At 44.4% G+C, this 27367-nt stretch overlaps 1 protein-coding gene across 1 annotated transcript in view; it reads left to right on the top strand.

Moving 5' to 3' along the window:
• spag8 (sperm associated antigen 8) overlaps positions 1-7862 on the top strand; it is a 67990-nt gene extending 60128 nt beyond the window's left edge. The window contains exon 9 of the mRNA XM_068015016.1: positions 4268-7862. Coding sequence (XP_067871117.1) covers positions 4268-4354 — 87 coding nt within the window. The 3' untranslated portion in view covers positions 4355-7862. The remainder of the gene's footprint in view (positions 1-4267) is intronic.
• The last annotated feature ends 19505 nt before the right edge of the window (positions 7863-27367 follow it).

The raw sequence follows: 27367 nt of genomic DNA on the forward strand, positions 1-27367 counted from the left end.
AACGCATCTTCCCCTCCCTTCCCCTGTCAGCATTCCGAAGGGATCATTCCCTCCGCGACACCCTGGTCCACTCCTCCACCACCTTGTCCCCTTCCCATGGCACCTTCCCCTCCAATCGCAGGAGGTGTAATACCTGCCCATTTACCTCCTCTCTCCTCACCATCCCAGGCCCCAAACACTCCTTTCAGGTGAAGCAGCGATTTACTTGTACTTCTTTCAATGTAGTATACTGTATTCGCTGCTCACAATGTGGTCTCCTCGACAGTGGGGAGACCAAACGCAGACTGGGTGACCGCTTTGCGGAACACCTCCGCTCAGTCCGCAAGCAGGAACCTGAGCTTCCGGTTACTTGCCATTTCAATACTCCCCCCTGCTCTCATGCTCACATCTCTGTCCTGGGATTGCTGCAGTGTTCCAGTGAACATCAACGCAAGCTCGAGGAACAGCATCGCATTTACCGATTAGGCACACTACAGCCTGCCGGACTGAACATTGAGTTCAATAATTTCAGAGCATGACAGGCCCCCCATTTTACTTTCATTTTTAGTTATTTTTTCTTTTTTACATTTTTTACATTTTTTTTGTATATTTAATTTATTTTATCTTAGTTTGTTCAGTTTGCTTACCCACTGTTTTTTTTCATGTTTGTACTTGCTGCTGTTCAATTTTCAGTCCGTTAACACCCCATCTGTACTAATGCTTTGTCTTTCAACACACCATGAACATATTGTTTGCCTTTGCTCCATGACCTTCTGGTCAGCTATTCTGTGGCCACTCTACACCTTCTCCTTTGTTATCTCTTGCCACACCCCCACTTTACTTGCTTTTCACCTTTGACATTTCTAATATTTGCCAGTTCCGAAGAAGGGTCACTGACCCGAAACGTTAACTCTGCTTCTCTCTCCACAGATGCTGCCAGACCTGCTGAGTATTTCCAGCATTCCTTGTTTTTATTGCACCATCTACAAGATGCACTGCAGCAGCGCACCTCGGCTCCTTCGACTGCACCTTCAAACTCGTGACCTCTGCCACCTAGACGGATAAGGGCAGCAGATGCATGGGAACACCACCACCTGCAAGTTCCCCTCCAAGCCACACACCATCCTGACTTTACTGTTGCTGGATCAAAATCCTGGAACTCCCTTCCTAACAGCACTGTTGCCGTACCTACCCCACATAGACTGCAGCGGTTCAAGAAGGCAGCTCACCACCACCTTCTCAAGGGCAATTAGGGATGGGTAATGAATGGTGTCCTACCCAGCGATGCTCACATCCCATGAAGGAATAAAAAAAACACAATGGGCAGAATTTAGTGGAGCTGGCGGAATTTCCTGTCTTCTTTGGCCTCCTTGTCTCGAGAGACAAGGAGGTGGTCAGTGGTTTGTGAAGCAGTGCCTGGAGTGGCTATAAAGGCCAATTCTAGAGTGACAGACTCTTCCACAGGTGCTGCAGATAAAATTGGTTGTCGGGGCTGTTACACAGTTGGCTCTCTCCTTGCACTTCTGTCTTTTTTCCTGCCAACTGCTAAGTCTCTTCGACTCACCACGCTTTAGCCCCGCCTTTCTGGTTTTCCGCCAGCTCTGGCGATCGCTGGCAACTGACTCCCACGACGTGATCAATGTCACAGGACTTCATGTTGCGTTTGCAGACGTCTTTAAAGCGGAGACATGGACGGCCAGTGGGTCTGATACCAGTGACGAGCTCGCTGTACAATGTGTCCTTGGGGATCCTGCCATCTTCCATACGGCTCACATGGCCAAGCCACCTCAGGCACCGCTGGTATATGCTGGGGATGTTGGCCGCCTCGAGGACTTCTGTGTTGGAGATACGGCCCTGCCACCTGATGCCAAGGATTCTCCGGAGGCAGCGAAGATGGAATGAATTGAGACGTCGCTTTTGGCTGACATACGTTGTCCAGGCCTCGCTGCCGTAGAGCAAGGTGCTGAGGACACAGGCTTGATACACTTGGACTTTTGTGTTCTGTGTTAGTGTGCCATTTTCCCACACTCTCTTGGCCAGTCTGGACATAGCAGAGGAAGTCTTTCCCATGCGCTTGTTGAATTCTGCATCGAGAGATAGGTTACTGGTGATAGTTGAGCTAGGTAGGTGAACTCTTGAACCACTTCCAGAGCGTGTTCAGCAGTGCAATGCACTTAGCGGCTATCACAGGTTCCAGCTCTTCAATGTGAGATTGAAACCAGTCTGCATTCCGCTTCACACGTTTGGCATAGGTGGACATTGCTGAGTCATAGATGACGTCTCTGATGTGGGCCCACTTGGTCTCTGCATCCCCTGTGGGAGTGTTTTGAAGGGCTTTTTCAAGTGAATTTCGAAACTTACGTAACAGCTGTGGATGAGAAATTCTGCTAGTGTTGATGTGCGGGCGGCCCTTCTGCTTGGAGTGATACAGCTTCTTTGGTTTGAGTCTAACCTTGCTGCACACCAGGGAGTGGTCGGTGTCACAGTCCGCACTGTGGAAGCTGCGTGTGATTCTCTGTGCCGGGCCAAAAAGGCAGTGGGAACCCCGCCTCGGCCATTCGGAGCCCCCCAGCTCTATTTAACAGTGCCCAGGCAATGAGCAGCCCAGCACTGGGATCCCTGTCCCTTGAAAGACGGGGATCCGGCCTCCAAGAGCTGCCAGCCAATCAGAGGGCCTGGCAGCTAAATGGTATCAGCAGCGCCACTGGTAGTGGTGGTGACTACTAGTACTGCAAAGGCCTTGGAACCAAGTCCAGGGCTGGAGCTTCAGACCCAAGGTAAGTGAGGCGGGAGTTTTAGTTTAGTTTTAGTTTTAGTTTTAGAGATACAGCACTGAAACAGGCCCTTCGGCCCACCGAGTCTGTGCCGACCATCAACCACCCATTTATACTAATCCTACACTAATTCCATATTCCTACCACATCTCCACCTGTCCCTATATTTCCCTACCACCTACCTATACTAGGGGCAATTGCTAATAGCCAATTTACCTATCAACCTGCAAGTCTTTGGCATGTGGGAGGAAACCGGAGCACCCGGAGGAAACCCACGCAGACACAGGGAGAACTTGCAAACTCCACACAGGCAGTACCCAGAATTGAACCCGGGTCGCTGGAGCTGTGAGGCTGCGGTGCTAACCACTGCGCCACTGTGCCGCCCTGAGTTGATGGGTCCAGTCTGACAGGCTGGGGGTAAGGAGGGTGGGCGTTGAATGAAAGGGGAGGGGGGGTTCAAGGATGTGGGTTGTTTTCCAGTGGAGGCATTCCCAAACCCGCATCGAAGTTGCCTCATTCTATTGGGCGACAGAGGCAGAGGCCCCCCCACCCCCGCCCCCCCACTGCTGGCTTAATGCTAGTGGCGGGGAGAAGAGGCCCTTAAGTGGCTGATAATCGGCCTCCTAAAGGCCTCAACTGACTTCTGGGCAAGATGGCCTTTGTCGGCCTATCACACCCCCGACTAAATTGCAGTGTGACATGCCCTCTGCCCCCAGTCTCCTGACACAATTCTATGGGCACCCCTCCCTCCCCGGCTCCTAGCCCGTCTCCAGTGGGCCCATTAAATGTAGCCCAATTTGTGCACAAGGCTTGTTACAAGATTCTTTTTTTGTTTTATTAAAACTGCTCCCCACACTACAGTCAGAATGCCTGAGTAGCAGACCAGTCACTGAGCACCCATTACAACTGAATGCTGCCTAGAAAGGCATGCAGAAAGTCTTTAACAATTTTTATCTTCCACTAGGGATATCCAGCTTATCTCCATCTTCACTAAATGCCTCGAAAATCTGTTTTCCTGCCAGCGATATATTTCTCCGTTCCCCCCAATAAAAGGGCCTTGCTTCATCCAATGGTGGAAATCCCCTTTCTCATGCATGGCACTCTCTGAGCACCTCATGAATAATGCGCTGGAGCAAAATTTAAATCTTCTAATGAGCTGACCTTAGAGTATGGGACATTAGCATCTCCACACTGCATGACATCCCAACTTTCAATTACAATGATGCTTTAATGTCTATGTTTAACAACATGTCAAAAGTTACCAAATGGTTTTGGGAATGGGAAATTCCTACCAAAAAATCTTCAGGCAAGCATTCCAAGCATGACTTCGTGTAAAACAATTTGCAAGTTTAATTTATAGCAGATCCTTAAAGCTGCTCTAAGTATTGATGATCAGCCTTTGCTAATAATGGCAGCTGGGTTTTTACTGACACCAAATCCTAATATGAACTTCTGTTGTTGAAAATATTTGTGCTAAAACTAACCGAGTAATTGTTTTCTTTCTTTCAAAACAGGGCGTCACTCCAATAAAGATTGGTGATACTCCATTTAGAAAAAATACGTCATTTACTAAACCAATAATGGAAACATTGGATAGCTAACAACTTACAGTCTGGAAAATAGCCTGGCTCTGTGAATCATTTACAGAAATTAGATAGATCTATATATTATACCTGTTGCTGCTTATTGTCTTCTTCTTACTGCTTTTATGTAGAATCTGGATCATTCGTTTATCATCAATTCTGAAAAAAATAAAAAATATGCTAAGAGATTAGAAAGTAAACTTTTCAAAGTGTCTAGTGGTAATGCTGATGAAATGAAAAGTAAGTACCAGAATCTGGGTCCCACCTGGTTAGATGACAGACATTATGGAGTAAAAGTCCCACTATACCTGCTGCATGCCTACAGGGTACATTGTAAAATTGTATACTGTGGGCTGAATTTTGCCGCTTATTTGGAAGCCCCACCGCCGGGGCTGAAAGAGGGAGGCGACCCTGATTCGGTGGGCAGCGGAACCTGGGTTGGCATATTGCCAGTGACGGCCAATTAGGAGGCCGCTGCTGGTCTGCTGGAAGAGCTGCCGGCCCAGTCAGTGGGCTGGTAGCTTGGCAGCCTCAGCAACGCCGCCGCAAGTGGCGGCCATTTCTGAGGCTGCATCTCCAGGGAGAGGGCGCCTCAATGGTGGGGTGCCCTCGGAGAGGAGTAAATGAGGTTGGGGGAAATTGAGGCCAAGCAAGCGATCAGAGTGGGGTGTCGTGGAGCACCAGCGGCACCGTTGTCATAAGGGCAGCCATTGCCACCAGTAGACCCCTCCGTGGGCCATGGAATGCCCATCAAGGAGGGCAGAACCCCCCCCCCCCCTCCACCAGATGGGAGGCTGGCAGGGTTTACTTGACAGTTTGTCCACATGGCAACAGGCCCTCCTGACATGAGTTAAATGCCCGCTGAGACGGGATGTGGCCCTTAATTGGTACTTAAATGGCTCAATTGGCTGCCCAGTGGGCAGCCGAGACACCAAGTTTCCCGTCGCTGGCAATATGGCATGGCACCTCCTCCCACCATTTTTCCAGTCCGTCCAATTCCCAGCCCCTCACCAGTGGGCCAGAAAAATTCAGCCCTAACAACCTGCAATTTTCTATCTGTTAAAATTAAGCACAGAAAAACCTGCACTACTGGCCCATAATTTGCTGCCCATTAATTGTAATGGTTACAAAATTGCAGGCTATTTACTACCAGTATACACTTAGGGAATATAATGAACCTTTCACCTCTATTTTAACAATTTTTGACCTTACGCTTGCATCCTTGGTGAAAAAAAGTCTGTTCTCCACGGGTGGCTTTGCCACTGTAACAATGACTACGTGGAACATCCATTGCACCCCAGAGCAAAATTGCCATTTCTCAAGACCAGTCAATTTCAATAATGTTGCTGTGCACCCACACTAGTATCAGATGTGCTGGGCCAGCCACTAGATGGGGTGGTAAGGAAAATGCACTGCTGGGCAACTGCTTAGGAGGCAGAGCAGGCAGGTTCAGCTGAAGATTGAAATAAACAAAACAAATTGGACCCTTTTCAGGAAGGCTTTTGACCATGTGCCAAAACCTCTTCTCATGAGTATTCCAGGCTATAAAGCCAGTCTGAAAAACTCTTGTGAGCCCCACTTCCAGTGGTAAAATATACTTGAAGGCATACGGTACACTGGGGGCACAGGAGGTCAGACTAATGGGAACTCTGCTCCGTGATACCACTCCACTTAGCACAACTCCATTTTTAGCAGGAACTTTTGCAGTTTGATTTTGGATTTCAAATCAGCAAACGCAAATTGTTAAACTAGTTTGATGTAGTTTATATGTACCTAATGATCATACAAGCTTAGACAATAGAACTATTTTCTACTGATTCACTTTAGTGGGAGGCAGTAAGTTTTCACTCTTTTCATTTTCTATCAGGTTGTACTGGCAAGGAGGCATTTATTTCCCATCCTTAGTTGTCCTGAGGGCATTAGTACGGACACATGCAGGACCGACTATATAAAGGTTCCAGGTTCCCTTCCCTGAATGACATTACATAAAATTAACAGCATAGAAACAGGCCATTCAGTCCAACTGGTCCATGCAGATGCTTGTGCTCCACATGAGCCTCCTCCCAACCCATTTCATCTAACTGTATCAGGCTAACCCTCCAGTCCTTTCTTCTTCCTGTGTTTATCTAGCTTTCCCCTAAATGCATCTATGCTAGTCGCCTCAGCTATTTGAGGCAACGAGTTCCACATTCTCACCACTCTCTGAGTAAAGAAGTTCCTCCTCAATTCTGTATTGGATTTATTGAATCTATCTGACATTTAAGTGGGGGCTCATTTGAATAGAGTGGGCGGAGCAGCTGCCCCCGATGACGTAGAGGGAGCGGCCGCTGCATCCCCTGCAACAGCGTCCAATGCCACCATGCAGGTGCCAGCGCCATTTTTAAGGGGCTTCAAGCTCTTGAGTGCCATTTAAATGTTTAAAGGGACAGGGATATTTTATTGACATTTCCAATCCCCTCTGCCATCCCCCCAAATGAATATTCGGATAATTTCTTGTCCTATCCCCGTCAAAAAAGTGAGTTTTTACTCACAACCTTTCCCCCCTGAACTTTATTCCCTTTGACCCTAAACCCCTTCCCACTATCCCCGCAACCAGTCAGTGCGGTTTTCGCCGCTCCCCCACCCCTCCTGCCCTGAAATCTTCAGTCCTCCCCCCTCTCCACCAGTGTCTTGCCTCGGAGCTCCATAAGGAGTTGCAGCCGGCAGTCATAAAATCGGCCTGGGACGGCCGCCGGGACCAGGTTAGTTCATCTGCATTTATTTTAATTGATTTTAATATTTAAATGAAGGCCCTGCTGTTTGGCGGCGGGTGGGGGGTGGTGGTGGCTGCACCGAGGCCTCACCACCGCCGGTAATATGCGGCAGGGCCTTCTCAGCATCGTGGGTCATGGCGGGCAACTCCTGCAAGTATTTTAAAAAATTCAGGCCATTTTTCCTCTGACTGCCTTATCAAACCCTTTCATAATCTTACAAAACATTGAGCTCGTTGGGTTTATTCCAAAAATCATGTAGCTTCCATGGTCACTTATTCCCTGGTGCCAGTTGGCAAATTGCCATATTTACCAAATTTAGTTTCTCAGCCTGTAATCATTTGAACTCCTGGCATCTGGGGCATCAGTCCAGTGCCATTACCACTAGGCAACTATGTCCGTTTCTAATAAGCTCTTTAAATGTTATTGTCACCATTGTTCCAATTTGTTGCTCTTTTTCGTTGATTTTTTGTTTCCAGTAAAACTTTCACCAGATTGATGCTATCAGCTGAAGAAATCCAGTACATCACAGGAGAACTGAAATAACTACTCAAGACATGCATTCAAACAAATATGACTGGAAGAAACAAGTTTAGTTCTCTCTGTGTGTCATACAAATAATTAAATTGCGAAGTACCCATGGGAATAATGTGTTGTCTTTCAACCATTTTGTATTTAACAATCCACATTGGACCAAAGTTGCTCAGTTTCATACAAATGACGCTTTTCAGATGTTTTTAAAAAATGTACAGGTTTACTGTTAATCAATTTTTATTGATTGTAACTTTCTTTATAATTGAATATGTGTTGTGTTTGCTTATATATTAAATGTTGCAAATAGTTTACCAAAATATTTTTTGAGTTTTTAAAATGTTTTTTGTATATACTAGAGAAATAAAATTGATATCTGTAAGGCTACAAAATACGTTGCCATAATATGTAAGTGGCAGTTACATTTTAATGACTGCACACCAATTGAAATATTCCATTACTCCAAACATTGGGATAAATGACTGTGTTACTGTATTCAATTATTTCCAGAGTGAAGTTAAGGTTCTCATAAACCTTGTCCTTAAGATACATCAGTTATCCATAATAACTGTGGCATCAGTTGCAATATTTCCTTTGAAATAATATTTTTGAACTTAATTTCAGTAGTGGAAACGGTAATGACTGAAAATACAACTATAAGTATGAATATATTGGTTCTGTGCTTTAGTTTTTAAAGCATGCATTACAGTAATTGGGCATCTGGTACCTTTGTAATACATTTGTTTGAGCAATGTGTTTGGATTGACAATCTGCCATGTCAAAATGTGAACTTTATACCCTAGAGTGGGTTTTTACATTCATTATCACAATAAGAGGATTAGAATTATTGCAACCTGATAAATTTGTAATGTTAAGCTAATTCATTCATATATTTTGCACATCTATTTGCTAACACTTTCATGGTGTGAATCTAACCAGATGGTATGCCTTAGGGAGAAGGCCATTGTAAAAGTTGTCAATCTTAATTGCAAATAAGGTCAGAACTCACAATTATCAGATTTCACCAATTCATTTCTATGCACGTACTTAGGGCTGGATTTTGCTGATTGTCTTGAGATCTTGATGCCAAGTCATTTTCAGATTGTGTGGCCACATGCCACGATGGTGGGACTTCTGCAACACTCTTCCAATACGCAACCAGTTAACATCAGGGCTGTGGGGCGGGCTAACCAATAATGAGCGGAGAGGGCAGAAGTTAGTACCGGCAGGGCGCCAGTTTTAAAGGGAAGCCTGCAGCCTTCATACCGGCTGCATGCAGAGAAGGCTGCAGAAGGGGTGCAGTAGAAGGCAGTGAGTGGGGTGATGGTTGGAGTGCAAGGAAGGGTGGCTCCACATTTAGGTGACGGCTCCTGAGAGGTGCTGCAGCATACCCCGCGGAAAAGGAAAGAGGAGCAATTCCCAAAGGACAAGAGGACGAGGCCAGACAGTCTTACGAAGAAGGCTTGGCTGGAGGTGGCCGAAGAAGTGAGCTGTTGTGCTATTAAAAGGTTTGATGGTTAGATAGGCAATGGTTAGTATTTAAAGAATGGATGCATGGTTTGCAAAAAACATATATTCCTTTATACAATAGGGAAAGCTAACAAAGGAAGTTAAAGTATTAGGTCAAAGGGGGTTTATAAAGTTGCCAAAAAAAATTCATAAGGATTGGGAGAATTTTAGAATCCAGCAAAGGAGGACCAAGAAATTGAAAAAGAGAGAATAGAATATGAATGTAAACTAGCAAGACACATAAATAAGGATTGTTAAAGCTTCTATAGGCATGTAAAAAGGAGAAAGAAAATTGGCAAAGACAAATTGGGTCCATTACAGGCAGAGACAGGAGAATTTATAATGGGAAGTAGAGAAATGGCAGAGAAACTAAACAATTATTTTGTGTCTGTCTTCATGGAGGAAGACACAAGAAATCTCCCTGAAATACCTGAGATCCAAGGGTCTAGTGAGACTGAGGAACTGAAAGAAATCAGGATTAGTAAAAAAAAAGTAGTATTGAAGAAATTAATGGGACTGAAAGTTGACAAATCCCTGGGACCCGATGATCTTCACCCTAGAATGTTGCAAGAGATGGCTACAGAGATAGTGGATGCATTGGTGATCTTCTTTCAAAATTCTATAAATTCTGCAATGGTGCCTGCAGATTGGAAGATTGCAAATGAAACCCCACTGTTTAAGAAAGGAGGGAGAGAGAAAAAGGGAAGCTACAGACATGTTTTAGTTGACATTGGTAGTAGGTAAAATACTAGAATCTATTATAAAGGATGTGAATACTGGACACTTAGAAAATAATGGTCTGATTGGACAGATTTATGAAAGGGAAATCGTGTTTGACAAATTTGTTAGAATTGCTGAAAATAGAGGCATGTTGTTGAAGCTATTCATCTTGCACTTATCAGGACAATACGCAAGAATAACCAATGTAAGGGAAAACAACAACTTATGAGAAGACAGTGCTAATTGGTTGGCAAGTGAACTCTGATTGGTAGAGGCATTGCCATGGAGAATGCACCAGTTTACGGTGACTGACAGTTAACTTCCAAGCTTTGTTTGAAATTTAAACTAGGCAGCTTGACTCTGATTGGTCAAAGCATTGCCCTGAGGAATGAACCAGCGAATGGCTGTCACTTATTTTGCTCAACTGAAACAGGCACAATATGTGCACATGTTCTTTCTGTCTGCCCTGTGTATTAATATATGTAACTTCCAGTACACGTAAATGCGCCACACTGCGAGCCCTACTGACAATCTTAAATTGGTTGTCAGCGTTATTCTTAGCACACTGTGGATTATTTAGCAAATGTTGTCCAATCACAGAATCACATCTAATGTTGAACACAGTGCTTTGAGTTTTGCCAGCACAGGCTGAATGGATATGGCCTGTACCTTGCCCGTTGCAAAAAGCAGAAGGGACATGTTGTTTGATACGATCTGCCAGTCTTTGGGCTATATGGCCTATATACCTAGCATCACACTGGCATTGAAATTCACATATCACATTATTCATTTGTATGATAGGCAGGACATCCTTTTGGTTTGACGGCAGCATCCTGTTAGTGGCGAACACCACACATGTTGCTACTGAACAGTAGCAGCGTGAAACAGCTAAACCTGTTGCTCAAATTTTTGGGATACACGACCCTTCCAGGGTAATTTGAGCTAAACTGGGCACTTTTCAGGGCCGAAAATAACAGCCTTAGGCCCGTTCATAAGTTTGCACGATATACAGCGAGAAATGATCTGATCAGGGTAGCCATTGTCACTCAGGATGTCTTTGATTCTCCTTATTTCAGCATCAAGCTTGCAAGGTGAGTTAATGGCTTGGGCCCTATTTACGAGGTTGCCGATAAAGCCAATTTTATAGCGTGTGGAACTGTAAGAATCTCAAAGCGTGTATTGACCAGTGAAGGTAAGTTTGCGTTAGACCGTGGTAGAGAACCTCTTAACAGATTTCTCAACCAGCTGAACAAAATAAGTGACAGTCATTCACTGGTTCATTCCTCAGGGCAATGCCTTGACCAATCAGAGTCAAGCTGCCTGGTTTAAATTTCAAACAAAGCTTGGCAATTAACTGTCAGTCACTGTAAACTGGTGCATTCTCCATGGCAATGCCTCTACCAATCAGAGTTCACTTGCCAACCAATCAGCACTGTCTTCTCATGCAGTATAAGTCTTTGTTTTCCCTTACATTGGTTATTCTTGCAGATTGTCCTGATGAGTGTAAGGCGTAAAGCTTCAACAATATGTCTCTATTTTCAGCAATTCTCAAGTTCAATACTACCAAACGACTATTTGTAAGCTTGTTAGAATTTTTTGAGGATGTTACTCGCAGAGTGGATAAGGGGGATCCAGTGGATGTGGTGTATTTGGACTTTCAGAAGGCGTTTGATAAAGGAGGCTAGTAAGCAAAATTAAAGTGCATGGGATTGGGGGTAATATACTAGTATGAGGATTGGGAACAGGCAGAAAACAGACAGTAGGAATAAATGGGTCATTCTCAGGTTGGCAGGATGTGACCAGTGGGGTACCACAAGGATTAATGATTGGGCCCCAGCTGTTCACAATCTATATCAATGATCTGGATGTGGGGAACAATTGTAATATTTCCAGGTTTGCAGGTGACACAAAACTTGGTGGGAATGTGAGTTGTGAGGAGGATGCAAAGAGGCTTCAAGGGGATTTGGACAGGCTGAGTGAGTAGACAAGAACATGGCAGATGGAATATAATGTGGATAAATGTGAGGTTATCCACTTTGGTAGTAGGAACAGAGGTGCAGAATATTTCATAAATAGTGAGAGATTGGAAAGTGTTGATGTCCAAAAGGACCTAGGTGTCCTTGTTTTAAGTCACTGAAATCTAGCATGCAGGTGCAGCAAGAAGTTGGGAAGGCAAACGATATGTTAGCCTTTATCGCAAGAGGATTTGAGTACAGGAGCAAAGAAGTCTTACTTCAATTGTATAGAGCATTGGTGAGGCCACACCTGGAATATTGTATGCAGTTCTGGTCCCCTTGCCTGAGGAAGGATATACTTGCTATAGAGGGAGTGCAGCAGAGGTTCACCAGACTGATTCCTGGGATGGTGGGATTGTCCTATGAGGAGAGATTGAGGAGACTGGGCCTGTATTTTCTGGAGTTTAGAAGAATGAGAGGCGATCTCACAGAAACTTACAAAATTCTTAAAGGGATAGACAGGGTAGATGCAGAAAGGATGTGGGGCATAGAACCAGTGGACACAATCTCAGAATAAAGGGCAAGCTATTTAGGACTGAGATGAGGAGGAATTTCTTCATTCAGAGGGTGATGAATCTTTGGAATTCTCTGCCCCAGAAGGAAATGGAAGCCCAGTCACTGAGTAAGTTCAAGACAGAGATTAACAGATTTCTAAATACCAAAGACATAAAGGGATATGGGGATAGTGAGGGAATATGGCGTTTAGCTAGATGATCAGCCACGATCTAGAATGGCGGTGCAAATGTGAAGGGTTGGATGGCCTACTCCTGCTCCTATGTTCCTATGTGGCATGAACCGTTGCAGTGTCAGAAATGCTTCAATGAGCTAGTGAGGGCTGGCAAGCTGAGTGGCATTTATGCTGGTAAGGTGGAAGGCCTGAATGTATAATACGGTGGCCATGACATGTGCAGTGATGTGGACGCTCCATGCACAGTGACTCAACTCAGTCCAATGTGTGCATCAAGACAGAGAGTAGTATTACACTAGTGCACCATGGCCAATCATTAGCATGCAGCAGGCCTCCCAGTGCTGCAATGATGGCCTTGATAGTGGTGCAGCCTTATGAGCAGGAACAGGGGCAGGAGACTTGTGCCATAGCAAGAAAAGAATGCACATAATGCATGGCAGCAAAGTTGGCCAGGTGGTGAGATCCCTTTTCTTGCTATGATAATGCAGATTGAGTCATAGAGTCATTGACAGCATAGAAGGGGGCTATTTGAACCATCGAAGCCATAACAGCTCTACATGGACCACTCCAGTCAGTCCCACTCCTCCGCTTGATCCCCATAGCCCTGGTTGAGGAGTCGATGTAGATTGGCAGGCTGTTAGTTGGCCAGGCAATTGCAGAGGGTGAGGTGGGTGTGGTGCTCAGAGAGATTGAGCGATGCAATGGCAACGGACGTGAATCCTTCTCATTTGTCATTTCTATATTGCCTCTCTTGTCCATGATGTGATATGAAGCTCAGGAGCATGTACAGCCAGGGAAAGGGGTTGCATAGGGATGTCATTAGCAGTGCTCTTGTCTCTCCCTCAGGGCCAGTGGTGGAGGTAGTATAGAAGAGAGCATGGGAGCCAGCAAAGACTTCAAAAGAGGAGGTAGCATCAGAGGATGCACCGTTAAAACTATCCAGCTCACTCTCCACCAGTGCAGATACTCACACATCGGTGGGGCACAAAGTGCGGTTAGAACGGGTGGCACCAGTTATTAAGCATGGCACACATGTGCAGGAGCAGGTGATCAAGGCAGAAAAAACTGCAGCCAGTCCCTCTTGGAAGAGTGAGTATAGGCCCAGCATTGCTAAGCCCCACACAGATGATGAGCCTCGGTGGTCAACAGTGAAGCAGATGCTTATAGAGCTGCAGCAGGAAATGTGTGAACATCTGTCAGAGTTCCAGAGGCTGTTTGCTCCCATGTGCATAGGTTGGAGGGATCCATCCATGCCATAAGTGGCACCATGTCTCTGGCATATGAGCACATGACCTCCTCCATTGAGAGAGTGGCAACACTCATGGACAGCCACATGCAGCAGGCCACTGCATGTATGGAAGAGGTGTGCACTGGCCTGCAAAGTAGTGTGCCAACCTTGAGTGGTGTTGAGGGCTGGGTTGGTGTGATGGTTCAGAGATGCAGAGACCTGTTGCCAGGTGGCGGAGAGCTTTTTGTAAACAGGAGTGTAGGTAGGCCATGAAAGGGTCAAGGAACGGATGGCTGAAGGCAATGGGAGCTCTCCACAAGGTGCCCCTGTCTTTGACAGCGGCCCCTCAGCCGCTTTGACCATGATATAATTGCTGCTTTCCGTAACAATGACAGAGGCTTGCACTGCACAGTTGCAGGTGGCACAGACTGTGTCAGGACCTTCAAGGGCTCTGCAACCCAGAGCTCATCCACCATGAGCATATAATGCACCAGCGCAGCAAGGCCAGAAGGCTGCCCCCACATCAGCTCCGGACACAGGGGGAGCACAACGTAGAAGCACATAGAAGCGAATGCGTGAGCATACATAGTTGCACAATGGGTAACACAGGTTTGCCTTTATTTCATGTATGGCACTGTGTGCTTCATTTGTGCACATACATATATGCGTGATGTCTTAATGGCACAGTTATGTTAAGTATGGAATTCCAAGTTATTGACCCAATGACAGTGAAGGATCGATATTTCAACATTATCTATTTTGGGGAAGGGGAATTTGTTAGTTCTCTAGTATATAAAACAATTAAAAGTGGTTTATTTACAATAAAAAGTGACATTCCCAGATGTTTTAAAAAGAAAATGAATGGTGTTATGATCAGGTGAGGAGGGGTGGAAGGGCTGTCCTCTTTTTTTTATTTGTTCATGGGATGTGGGTGTCATTGGCTGGGCCAGCATTTATTTCCCATCCCTAATTGCCCTTGAACTGAATAATGGGCTAGGGTATTTAAGAGTCACCCACATTGCTGTGTATCTGGAGTCACATGCAGGCCAGACCAGGTAAGGTACCATTCGTGAACCTGATGGGTTTTTACAACAATCGACAATGGTTTCATGGATTAGCTTTTCAAAAAAATTCCAGATTTATTACTTGAATTCAAATTTCACCATCTACTGTGGTGGGATTCGAACCCATGTCCCCAGAGCACTAGCCTGGGACTCTCGATTACTAGTTCAGTGAAATTAACACTACGCCAACACCTCTCCTCTTTTCCCTCTACTGGTTTGACCACAATTGGTTTTTTTTCTTTTTGAAGTGGATATACTTGCCAATTCAGTGAGTGTTTAACTGTTTATGTGGTGTGATTATAAAAAGAACCAATCGGACATGTTTTCTTAAGTTTAATTGTATTGAACTTTATTGTACTGAAACTGATCAAAGTAAAATAAAAAAGATACACTTCAACTTTCACACACACACACATACTCAAAGTTCACACACACATACACACACACAGACAAAGAGGTTACAGAGTGGGGAAGGAAAGATTGGTCGAATTAGAGTCCAGAGAAATAAAAGGGGTATACTGTCTGTGGAGGTTGGTGACTCAGCTGACTTCAGGCTGAATTCAGTGGTTGTGCAACTGTCTTTTGGTGGTCCTGAGGCTTCCGATTTGAAAATGTTGATGGCTGATTCGGTGGTTCTCCAGAAAACAGCAATGTGACTGTTCTTCAAGGAGCTTTACACAGTGGGATTGAACGTTAGCACTTCAGAATCTTGCTCCCTTCAGTTTTGTGTCCATTAAAATGAAAATAATTCTCACATGAATGCATACATAAACAACCACCAGGAACATCTGTGGAGGTTCTCCTGATTTCCCACCGTAAACACAGAAGCTGCAGAAATTCGTTCCCTTTACTTCATGCAGCTCAGATTATATCAGATTTCTACCTTATTAACTGTCTGCTCACTGCTCTGTCTTGTTGCTTTATGTCTCTTTCCTTTTCCTTCTTGGGTTTTCTTCCCAAATTCGCTTTCTTCCTCTGTGTACTTTACATTGCTGCAACAGGAAGATTTTATTTTGAACTTAAGAAACCGAAGAGAAGGTTCAAAATGGTTGGAGAGATGAGTAACTCAGGAAGTAATGACAACAAAACCTGAAGATTGTAAAAAGAAGAAAATACCAAAGAAACATAGCTTTTTGATGTCCTGGGAAATGGAGTTCAAAGGTGACAGTACAATCACTACTGAATTTGAGTCAGTAATTTCAGAACCTTAATTGATATGCGGCTGATCAGTAAGCTATGGAAGGCATCCAATCAAATCCAATCATCATATGCAGATTTTCCAGCAAGGAAAATCACAGATGATTACTTTCCCTTTGTTTAGTGCCATAAAGGCCTCCTGCAACACCCTCACTGCCATTTGGGCTGCGAGCAACTATCTGGGCACAGGCCAGGGTTTGACAACGTGCTACTCTTAGCCATTCAAATTGCAGTAAACTGCATGTTAAACTTTTAGTACTGGTAGGGCAAACACATGGTTTGAATAAAATGAGATTTCTTTTTTTCCATGCTATCTTTGTACAGAAAAACATGAAGGAAAGCCAATGCATTTATGATATTGCAAAAGAAACGTTAATGCTTTTAGTCAAAGTAATTTTGAAGGACAGAGATTACAATAAATATATTATCACTTTTGTGGTTTTCTGTGTTTGAGGCAAAAAATTTAAAAGAAGAAAAGTCACATTCTTTTGGGCCTCCTTATCTCGAGAGACAATGGATACGCGCCTGGAGGTGGTCAGTGGTTTGTGAAGCAGCGCCTGGAGTGGCTATAAAGGCCAATTCTGGAGTGACAGGCTCTTCCACAGGTGCTGCAGAGAAATTTGTTTGTTGGGGCTGTTGCACAGTTGGCTCTCCCCTTGCGCCTCTGTCTTTTTTCCTGCCAACTACTAAGTCTCTTCGACTCGCCACAATTTAGCCCTGTCTTTATGGCTGCCCGCCAGCTCTGGCGAATGCTGGCAACTGACTCCCACGACTTGTGATCAATGTCACACGATTTCATGTCACGTTTGCAGACGTCTTTATAACGGAGACATGGACGGCCGGTGGGTCTGATACCAGTGGCGAGCTCGCTGTACAATGTGTCTTTGGGGATCCTGCCATCTTCCATGCGGCTCACATGGCCAAGCCATCTCAAGCGCCGCTGACTCAGTAGTGTGTATAAGCTGGGGGTGTTGGCCGCTTCAAGGACTTCTGTGTTGGAGATATAGTCCTGCCACCTGATGCCAAGTATTCTCCGAAGGCAGCGAAGATGGAATGAATTGAGACGTCGCTCTTGGCTGGCATACGTTGTCCAGGCCTCGCTGCCGTAGAGCAAGGTACTGAGGACACAGGCCTGATACACTCGGACTTTTGTGTTCCGTGTCAGTGCGCCATTTTCCCACACTCTCTTGGCCAGTCTGGACATAGCAGTGGAAGCCTTACCCATGCGCTTGTTGATTTCTGCATCTAGAGACAGGTTACTGGTGATAGTTGAGCCTAGGTAGGTGAACTCTTGAACCACTTCCAGAGCGTGGTCGCCAATATTGATGGATGGAGCATTTCTGACATCCTGCCCCATGATGTTCGTTTTCTTGAGGCTGATGGTTAGGCCAAATTCATTGCAGGCAGACGCAAACCTGTCGATGAGACTCTGCAGGCATTCTTCAGTGTGAGATGTTAAAGCAGCATCGTCAGCAAAGAGGAGTTCTCTGATGAGGACTTTCCGTACTTTGGACTTCGCTCTTAGACGGGCAAGGTTGAACAACCTGCCCCCTGATCTTGTGTGGAGGAAAATTCCTTCTTCAGAGGATTTGAACGCATGTGAAAGCAGCAGGGAGAAGAAAATCCCAAAAAGTGTGGGTGCGAGAACACAGCCCTGTTTCACACCACTCAGGATAGGAAAGGGCTCTGATGAGGAGCCACCATGTTGAATTGTGCCTTTCATATTGTCATGGAATGAGGTGATGATACTTAGTAGCTTTGGTGGACATCCGATCTTTTCTAGTAGTCTGAAGAGACCACGTCTGCTGACGAGGTCAAAGGCTTTGGTGAGATCAATGAAAGCAATGTAGAGGGGCATCTGTTGTTCACGGCATTTCTCCTGTATCTGACGAAGGGAGAACAGCATGTCAATAGTCGATCTCTCTGCACGAAAGCCACACTGTGCCTCAGGGTAGACGCGCTCGGCCAGCTTCTGGAGCCTGTTCAGAGCGACTCGAGCAAAGACTTTCCCCACTATGCTGAGCAGGGAGATTCCACGGTAGTTGTTGCAGTCACCGCGGTCACCTTTGTTTTTATAGAGGGTGATGATGTTGGCATCGCGCATGTCCTGGGGTACTGCTCCCTCGTCCCAGCACAGGCATAGCAGTTCATGTAGTGCTGAGAGTATAGCAGGCTTGGCACTCTTGATTATTTCAGGGGTAATGCTGTCCTTCCCAGGGACTTTTCCGCTGGCTAGGGAATCAATGGCATCACTGAGTTCCGATTTGGTTGGCTGTATGTCCAGCTCATCCATGACTGGTAGAGGCTGGGCTGTATTGAGGGCAGTCTCAGTGACAGCATTCTCCCTGGAGTACAGTTCTAGGTAGTGCTCAACCCAGCGGTCCATCTGTTTGCGTTGGTCAGTGATTATGTCCCCCGATTTAGATTTGAGGGGGGTGATCTTCTTGATGGTTGGCCCAAGAGCTCTCTTCATGCCATCATACATTCCTCTGATGTTTCCGGTGTCTGAGGCCAGCTGAATATGACTGCATAGGTGTTGCCAGTAGTCGTTTGCGCAACACCTAGCTGTTCTTTGTGCAGTACTTCTGGCTGCTTTAAGTGCTGCGGATGTTAAATCGCTGGGGGCTTTCTTGTAGTTCAAAAGTGCAATGCGCTTAGCGGCTATGACAGGTTCCAGCTCTTCATTATGAGATTGAAACCAGTCTGCATTTCTCTTCGCACTTTTGCCGTAGGTGGTCAAAGCTGACTCATAGATGGCGTCTCTGATGTGGGCCCACTTGGTCTCAGCATCCCCTGTGGGAGTGTTTTGAAGGGCTGTTACAAGTGAATTTAGAAATTTTTGTAACAGCTGTGGGTGAGAAATTCTGCTCGTGTTGATGCGCGGGTGGCCCTTCTGCTTGGAATGATGCAACTTCTTTGGTCTGAGTCTAACCTTGCTGCACACCAGGGAGTGGTCGGTGTCGCAGTCCGCACTGTGGAAGCTGCGTGTGATTTGAACACTGTTTAAGGCGGCTCGCCTTGTGACAATGAGGTCTAGCTGGTGCCAACGACGTGATCTTGGGTGCCTCCATGAAACATGGTGACAGGGTTTAGTGTGAAAGAACGAGTTGGTGATGCAGAGGTTATGATAGGTACACAACTCAAGCAGTCTACAATGATTGTATCATGTAACCTGAATTAAACATATTAAAGCAAATAACAACAAAGACAAACTAATGACACTCAGTGTTGAGTTTATGATTTTAAATATATCCTTGCCGTTACAAGAGTTTTGCTAAGTTCCTTTCGCAGAACTATGAAGGATATAAGGATGCTGTAAAATGGAATCAATCATGGCATCATTGGACAATAGGGACAATGGATCGATCTTGACTTTGTGTGAATATACTGCACAGAGGATGAACTATGGGGTTAATTTTCCTGGGGATTCTCCCACTTGTCCAGTATACCTTAGGCAGAAAAGTCACTGGAAAAATGGTATAATAGCGTAATGTGTGTGGTGAATGAGCGTAAGAATCCCAATGAAAAACCAATGCATATGTAGAACTTTCTAAACCTTAAGGATGCATGATGTCCTCCCTAAGGCAATCAAGCAAAGCTTTAGAAGACTGTCTCCCCATTCACCTCCCCAATCAGAGATACCAGCATCTTTCCTGCTTTGAATTCAAATGTCCTCTCTACTTAAGAACCTGTCAGGTTTCCCTTTAGATGACTGCAGTGAATTCACACCCATGACGCGGTCAGGTTATTTGTTCCAGAAAACGATGACGCGCCAGCTAAAAAAGCATGGAGAGCGGGGAAAGGCTTCACTTCAAAAAGAACGGTGAGAGGCTATCCTATCCTTTATCCTATCCTTTATCCTATCCTTTATCCTATCCTTTATCCTATCCTCTATCCGATCCTCTATCCGATCCTCTAATCAGTTCAGTGGAATGACCTGTTCAAAGAAAATCAAGTGTGACATCACAGGCAAGCAGGCAGGTGATTGGTTTGGGAAGAAGCTACCTGTTTGGTGAGTATCTGGTAAGCGGTGAAGGTCTATTCTATCCAAACATTTAAAATAGTAAAGGAACTAGTGGTAAGCTCAATAAAATATATAAAAAAGGAAAATAAAATAAATAATTGAACAAAATAATTAAGTAGTTAATTGAAACACATTAAGGATGGCAGGACAGGTGATGTGTCACAGCTGCAGCATGTGGGAACTCCTGGATGCCAGTGTGATCCAGGGCAAACACAACAGCAGTAAGTGCTTGTGGCTCGAAGAGCTTCGGCTCAGAGTCATTGAGCTGGAGTCCAAGCTACAGACACTGCGACACATCAGGGAGGGGGAAAGTTACCTGGACATTTTGTACCAGGAGGCAGTCACACCCCTTAGAATAGGTTCTTCTAATTTGGTCAGTGGTCAGGGAAGGAGAGTGTGGCTGCAGCTGAGGCAGGTAAGGGGGCCCAGAGGGCAGGAGTGCAGGAGCCTCAACCTTTGGAATTGTTCAACAGGTTTGAGGTTCTTTCAGCTTGTTTGGATGAGAGTGGAGGCCGCAGGGTGGATGAGCAACTTGACCATGGTACCATGGAACAGGAAGGCATTCAGGTGAAGGGAGAAAAAAGGAATGTAGTGGTAGTAAGGAACAGTAAAGTTAGGGGGATTGACACTGCTCTCTGCAGCAAAGAGCAAGAGTCCAGACGGCTGTGTTGCCTGCCCGGTGCCAGGGTTTGGGACATCTGCTCATGGCTGGAGAGGAACTTACAGTGGGAGAGGGAGGATCCAGTTGTCATGATCCATGTAGGTACCAATGACATAGGCAGGACAAGGAAGAGGTTCTGCATAGTCAGTATGAGGAACTAGGCACCAAATTAAGAAACAGAACCTCAAAGGTAATAATCTCTGGATTATTACCAGAGCCATGTGCAAATTGGCATAGGGCAAGTAAGATTAGAGAAATTAATGCATGGTTCAAAGACTGGTGTGGTAGAAGTGGGCTCCGGTTCGTGAGGCACTGGCACCAGTACTGGGGAAAGTGGTGGCTGTACTGTTGGGAAGGTCTACACCTGAACCATACTGGGGCCAGTGTTCTAGTGAACTGCATAACTAGGGAAGTAGAAAGGGTTTTGAACTGAATAGTGGGGGCAAGGGATCAAATTTTGGAAGATATGGTAAATCGACGAGTAGAGACAAGGCAAGAGAGAAAGGTATTAACATGGAAAATGATAGATTGTGTCAGGAAGGGACAGAGCGTACAAATCAACATATAAGGCTAGAAGTTACAAAAATAATAAAAGGACAATACTGAAGACTCTGTATCTGAATGCAAGTAGCATTGGAAACAAAACAGATGAACTGAGAGCACAAATAGAAATAAATAAGTAAGACCTGATAGCCATTACAGAGTCATGGCTGCAGGATGACTTTGTTGGTGACCTGAATATTGATGGGTACAAGGCATTTAGGAAGGAGAGGAAGCAAAGAAAAGGTGGAGGGGTGGCTATGCTAATTAATGAGGGTATTAGCACAATAGAGAGGGATGACCTAAGTTCAGGAAACCAGGATGTAGAAGCAGTTTGGGTAGAGATGAGAAATGATAAAGCAAGAAGTCACTTGTGGGAGTAGTGTGCAGGCCCCCTAACAGTAACCATACTGTAGGACGGGGTATAAAGGAAGAAATAATGGCAACTTGTCAGAAAGGTACAGCGATAATTATAGGGGATTTTAACCTACATATAGTCTGGAAAAATCAGACGGGCAGAGGCAGCCTAGATGAAAAATACATAGAATGTTTTCAAGATAATTTTTTGGAACAGTACATTCTGGAGCCAACCAGAGAGCAGTCTATACCAGACCTGGTATTGTGCAATGAGGGAGAAAAGAGTAGGTCCACGAATAGTATTTTAAACTTAAATAAGGGCAATTATGAGGACATGAAAGCAGAGCTAGTTAAAGTGAACTGGCAAATCAGGTTAAGAGATAGGTCAATAGAGATGCAGCAGCAGACATTTAAGGGGATATTTCAGAATACACAGATAACATTTCAACGAAAGAAAAATTCCAAGGGGGTGGGCACCCGCCATGCTGTCATCCGAAATTAACTAAAACAATTAAAGATAGTATCAAACTTAAAGAAAAGCATATAATTGCGCAAAGATGGGTGGCAGGTCAGAAGATTGGACAGAATATAAAAAAAAGCAAAGAATGACTAAAAGATTGATAAGGACAGTAAAATTAGAATATGAGAGAAACCTAGCTAGAACCATAAAGACAGATAGGAAGAGTTTCTATTGATATTTAAAAAAGAAAAGAGTTAACAAAGTGAGCGTTGGTCCTATAGAAGGTGATTCTGGGGATTTAATAATGGATAATAAGGAGATGGCAGATGAATTGAACAGGCATTTTGCATCGGTCTTCACTATAGAGGATACAAGTAACATCCCAGAATTTACTATAAGTTAGGAAATGGAAAGGAGGGAGAAACTCAAGGAAATTACAATCACCAGGGAAGTAGCACTGAACAAATTGTTGGAGCTGCGGGCTGACAAGTCACCGGGTCCTGATGGACTTCATCCTAGGGTCTTAAAAGAAGTGGCTAGTGAGATAGTTGAAGCATTGGTTTTAATTTTCCAAAATTCCCTAGATTCAGGGAATGTTCCATTAGATTGGAAAATAGCCAATGTAACTCCTTTATTCAAAAAGGGAGGGAGACAGAAAGCAGGAAATTACAGACCAGTCAGCTTAACATCTCGCTTAGGGAAAATGTTAGACGCTAGTTTAAAGACATTACAGCAGGGCATTTAGAAAAATTCAAGGTAGTCAGGCAGAGTCAACATGCTTTTGTGCAAGGGAAATCATGCTTAACCAAATTATTAAGTTCTTTGAGGAAGTTACATGTGCTGTGGATAAAGGGCAGCCAGTGGATGTACTGTACTTAGATTTCCAGAAGGCATTTGATAAGGTGCCACATCAAAGGTTATTGCAAAAAATAAAAGCTCATGGTGTAGGGGGTAACATATTGGTATGGTAAGAAGATTGGCTAGCGAACAGGAAATAGAGAGTAGGCATAAGTGATCATTTTCTGGTTGGCGAGATGTAATGAGTGGTGTGCCACAGAGAGCTGTGCTGAGATCTCAACAATTTATATAAATGACTTAGATGAAGGGACCGAAGTTATGGTTGCTAAATTTGCTGATGACACAAAGATAGATAGGAAAGTAAGTTGTGAAGAGGGCATAATGAGGCGACAAAGGGATATAGATAGGTTAATTAAGTGGGCAAAGACCTGGCAAATGGAGTATTATATGGAAAAATGTGAAATTGTCCATTTTGGCAAGAAGAATAAAAAGGACGCATATTATCTAAATGGTGAGAGATTTCAGAGCTCTGTGATGCAGAGGGATCTGGGTGTCCTCTTGCGTGAATTGCAAAAGGTTAGTATGTAGGTACAGCACCTAATTAGGAAAGATAATAGAATATTATTGTTTATTAAGAGGGGAACTGAGTACAAACGTAGGGATGTTATGCTTCAGCCATACAGGGCATTGGTGAGACCACATCTGGAATACTGTGTACAGTATTGGTCTCCTTATTTAAGGAAGGATGTAAATGTGTTGATGGCAGTTCAGAGAAGGTTTACTAGACTAATACCTAGAATGGGCGGGCTAAGGATAGATTAGACAGGCTAGGCTCGTATTCGCTGGAATTTAGAAGAGTTCGAGGCGACTTGATTGAAGCAAATAAGATCCTGAGGGGTCTTGACAGGGTGAATGTGCAAAGTATGTTTCCCCTTGTGGGAGAATCTAGAACTAGGGGGTCACTGTTTAAAAATAAAGGCTCAGCCATTTACGACAGAGATGAGGAGAATTTTTTTTCTCTTGGAGGGTTTTTGGAACTCTCTTCCTCAAAAGGCAGTGGAAGCAGTGTCTTTGAATATTTTTACAGCAGATGTAGATAGATTATTGATAAGCAAGGGGTGAAAGGTTATTGGGGGTAGGCAGGAATGTGGAGCAATCAGTTCAGCCATGAACTTTTTGAAAGGCGGAGCAGGCTCGATGGGCCGAGTGGCCTCCTCCTGCTCATAATTTGTATGCTTGTACATAACCTAACTCTGTGCCAATCATTTTATATGCAGATGCTTTAGTACTACCATTCCTCTCCATCTCAAATAAGTTATGAAACTTGAAAAATGTAATTCCCTTAATCATGTTTATTTCTCTAAATAACTCTAGCTCATGGAGACTAGCCCCATAATTTTTTTTCTTGCCATAGAACCATAGAAAAGCTACAGCACAGAAGGAAGCCATTCAGCCCATCATGTCTGCGCCAGCTGAAAAAGCTAGCCGCCCAATGTAATCCCACCTCCAGCACCTGGTCCGTAGCCTTTCAGGTTACAGCACACAGGTGCATGTCCAGGTACCTTTTAAATGAGTTAAGGATTTCTGCCTGCACCACCAATCCAGGCAGCAAATTCCAGAACCCACCACCCTCTGAGTGAAAAAAGTTTTCCTCATGTCCCCTCTAATCCTTCTGCCAATCACCTTAAATCTATACCCCCTGGTAATTGACATCTCCGCTAGGGGAAAGAGGTCCTTCCTATCTACTCTATCTAGGCCCCTCATAATTTTGTACACCTCCATTAAATCTCCCCTCAGCCTCCTCTGTTCTAATGTAAACAGCCCTAGCTGATCCAATCTTTCCTCATAGCTGCAACTTTCACGTCCTGGCAACATTCTTGTAAATCTCCTCTGAGATTTACTCCCTCCAGAGCAATTATATCTTCCCTGTAATATGGTGACCAGAATTATATACAATACTCCAGCTGTGACCTAACCAGCATTTTATACACTTCCAGCATTACATCCCTGCTTTTGTATTCTATACCTCAACCAATATGCCTTCTTCACTACTCTACCTGTCCTGCCACCTTCAGGGTCCCATGGACATGCACGTCTTCTACCTCTCTCAATATCCTCCCCAAATGCATTACCTCACACTTCTCTGGACTGAATTCCATTTGCCACTTTTCTGTCCACTCAACCAAACCATTGATATCATTCTGGAGTCTGGACTCTTCATTATCAAACTCTTCATTATCAACAATATGGCCAATTTTTGCGTCATTTCCAATTTTCCCAATCATGCCTACCACATTGTCCAAACCATTACTGTCCACCACAAACAGCAAGGGACCCAACACTGAGCCCTGTGAAACACCACTGGAAACCACTTTCCATTCGCAAAAACATCCAACGACCACGACCCTTTGTTTCCTATCACTGAGCCAATTTTGGATCCAACTTGCCACATTCCCCTGTATCATATGGGCTTTTATTTCTCTGACCAGTCTGTCATGTGATACCTTGTCAAGTGCCTTACTAAAATCCATGTAGACCACATCTGGGGCAGGCTTGATGGGCTGAATGGCCTACTCCTGCTCCTATGTTCCTATCCATTGCATTACCCCAGTCAATCCTCCTTGTTACTTCTGCAAAAAAATTAATCAAGTTAGTGAGACACTACCTTCCCTTAACATATCCATGCTGACTATCCCTGATTAATCAGTGCTTTTCTAAGTGACAGTTTATCCTAGCTCTCAGAATTGATTCCAATAAATTGCCCACCACTGAGGTCAGACTGACTGGCCTATAATTATTTGACCTATTTCTCATACCCTTTTTAAACAATGGAACAACGTTCGCAGACCTCTAATCCTCTGGTACCTTGCCTGTATCTAGTGAGGATTTGAAGATGATACTCACAGCATCCGTTATTTCCTTGCTGGCTTCCTTTAACAGCCTGGGATGCAATCCATCCAACCCTGGTGATTTATCCACTTTCAAGGATGTCAGACCCTCTAGTACTTCCTCTCTCATTATGCTTGTCGTATCTACTATTTCACACTCCTCCTCTTTTATTACAATGCCTGCATTATCCCTCTCCTTTGTGAAGTCAGAGACAAACATCTCATTAAGAATCCTGCCCATATCTTCTGCATCCTCGCCTAAGTTCCTTTGTACATCTCTGATAGGCCCCACCCTTTCCTTAGTTATCCTCTTGCTCTTAATGTAGGGATCAAACATCTTCGGGTTTTCCTTGATTTTACCTGCCAATAATTTTTCATGTCCTCTCTTTGCTTTCTTAATTTCCGTTTTTAGTTCACCCCTGCACTTTCTATACCCCTCTCGGCTTTCTAAAGTATTAAGTTTTTTGTAACAGTCATAAGCTTTCTTTTTCTGCTTTATCTTATTCTGTAAGCTTCTAGATAACCGGGGGCTCTAGATTTGGCAGTACCACCCTTTATCTTTGTGGGGACATGTCGACACTGTGCCTGTAGAATCTCACTTTTGAATGCCTCTCACTGCTTTGCCATTGACTTTCCTTCAAGTGGCTATATCCAGTCCACTTTCATCAGATCACCTCTCAGCTTCGTAAAATTTGCCTTCCCCCAATTTAGAACTTTTACTTCTGTTTTATCTTTGTCCTTTTCAATGATTATGCTAAAATTAACTGTATTATGGTCACTATCTCTAAAATGATCATCCACTGCTACTTCATCCACTTGCCCAGTTTCATTTCCAAATACTAAATTTAGAATTGCACCCTCTCTCATTTGGCTTGTTACATGCTGGCTAAAAAACTTCTCTTGAATGCAGTTCAAGAATTTTGTGCCCTCTGTGCCCTTCACACTGTTTGTATCCCAGTTGATATTGGGGCAGTTGAAACCCATATGGTCTCATTTGATGATTCATTTAGCATACCATCCCTCCTCACAGCTGTTATTGATTCCTTAACCAATAATGCTACACCCCCTCCTTTTTTATCCCCCTCTCTATCCCGCCTGCAAACTCTATATCCAGGGATGTTGAGGAGCCATTTTTGCCCCTCTTTAAGCCAAGTTTCCATTATAGAAATGATATCGTAATGCCATGTGTCTATTTGTGCCCTCAGCTCATCAGCTTAATTTGCGATATTCCTTGCATTTAAATAAATACCTTTTAACATTGCCAGATTCCTGCGCTGCACATGTTTTAACCTTTGCTTCTTCTGTCTTTCAGAGTCATTCGCTAATTTTCTGCCTCCTGTTCCCTGCCCTGAATTTGTCCTATCTGAAACTGCCCTCCAATTCCCAACCTCCTGTCAAACTAGTTTAAACCATCCCCAACAGCACAGCAAACCTTCCTGCAAGGATATTCATCCCAGTCCTGTCCAGGTGTAGGCTGTCCATCTTGTACAGGTCCCATCTTTCCCAGAACCAGTCCCAACGCCACAGAAATCCGAAGCCCCGTCTCCTGCACCATCTCTCCAACCATGCAGTCATCTGGTGTATTCTCCTATTTCTATACT

Source organism: Heterodontus francisci, chromosome 1 (assembly GCF_036365525.1).
Source record: "Heterodontus francisci isolate sHetFra1 chromosome 1, sHetFra1.hap1, whole genome shotgun sequence".
NCBI classification, from domain to species: domain Eukaryota; kingdom Metazoa; phylum Chordata; class Chondrichthyes; order Heterodontiformes; family Heterodontidae; genus Heterodontus; species Heterodontus francisci.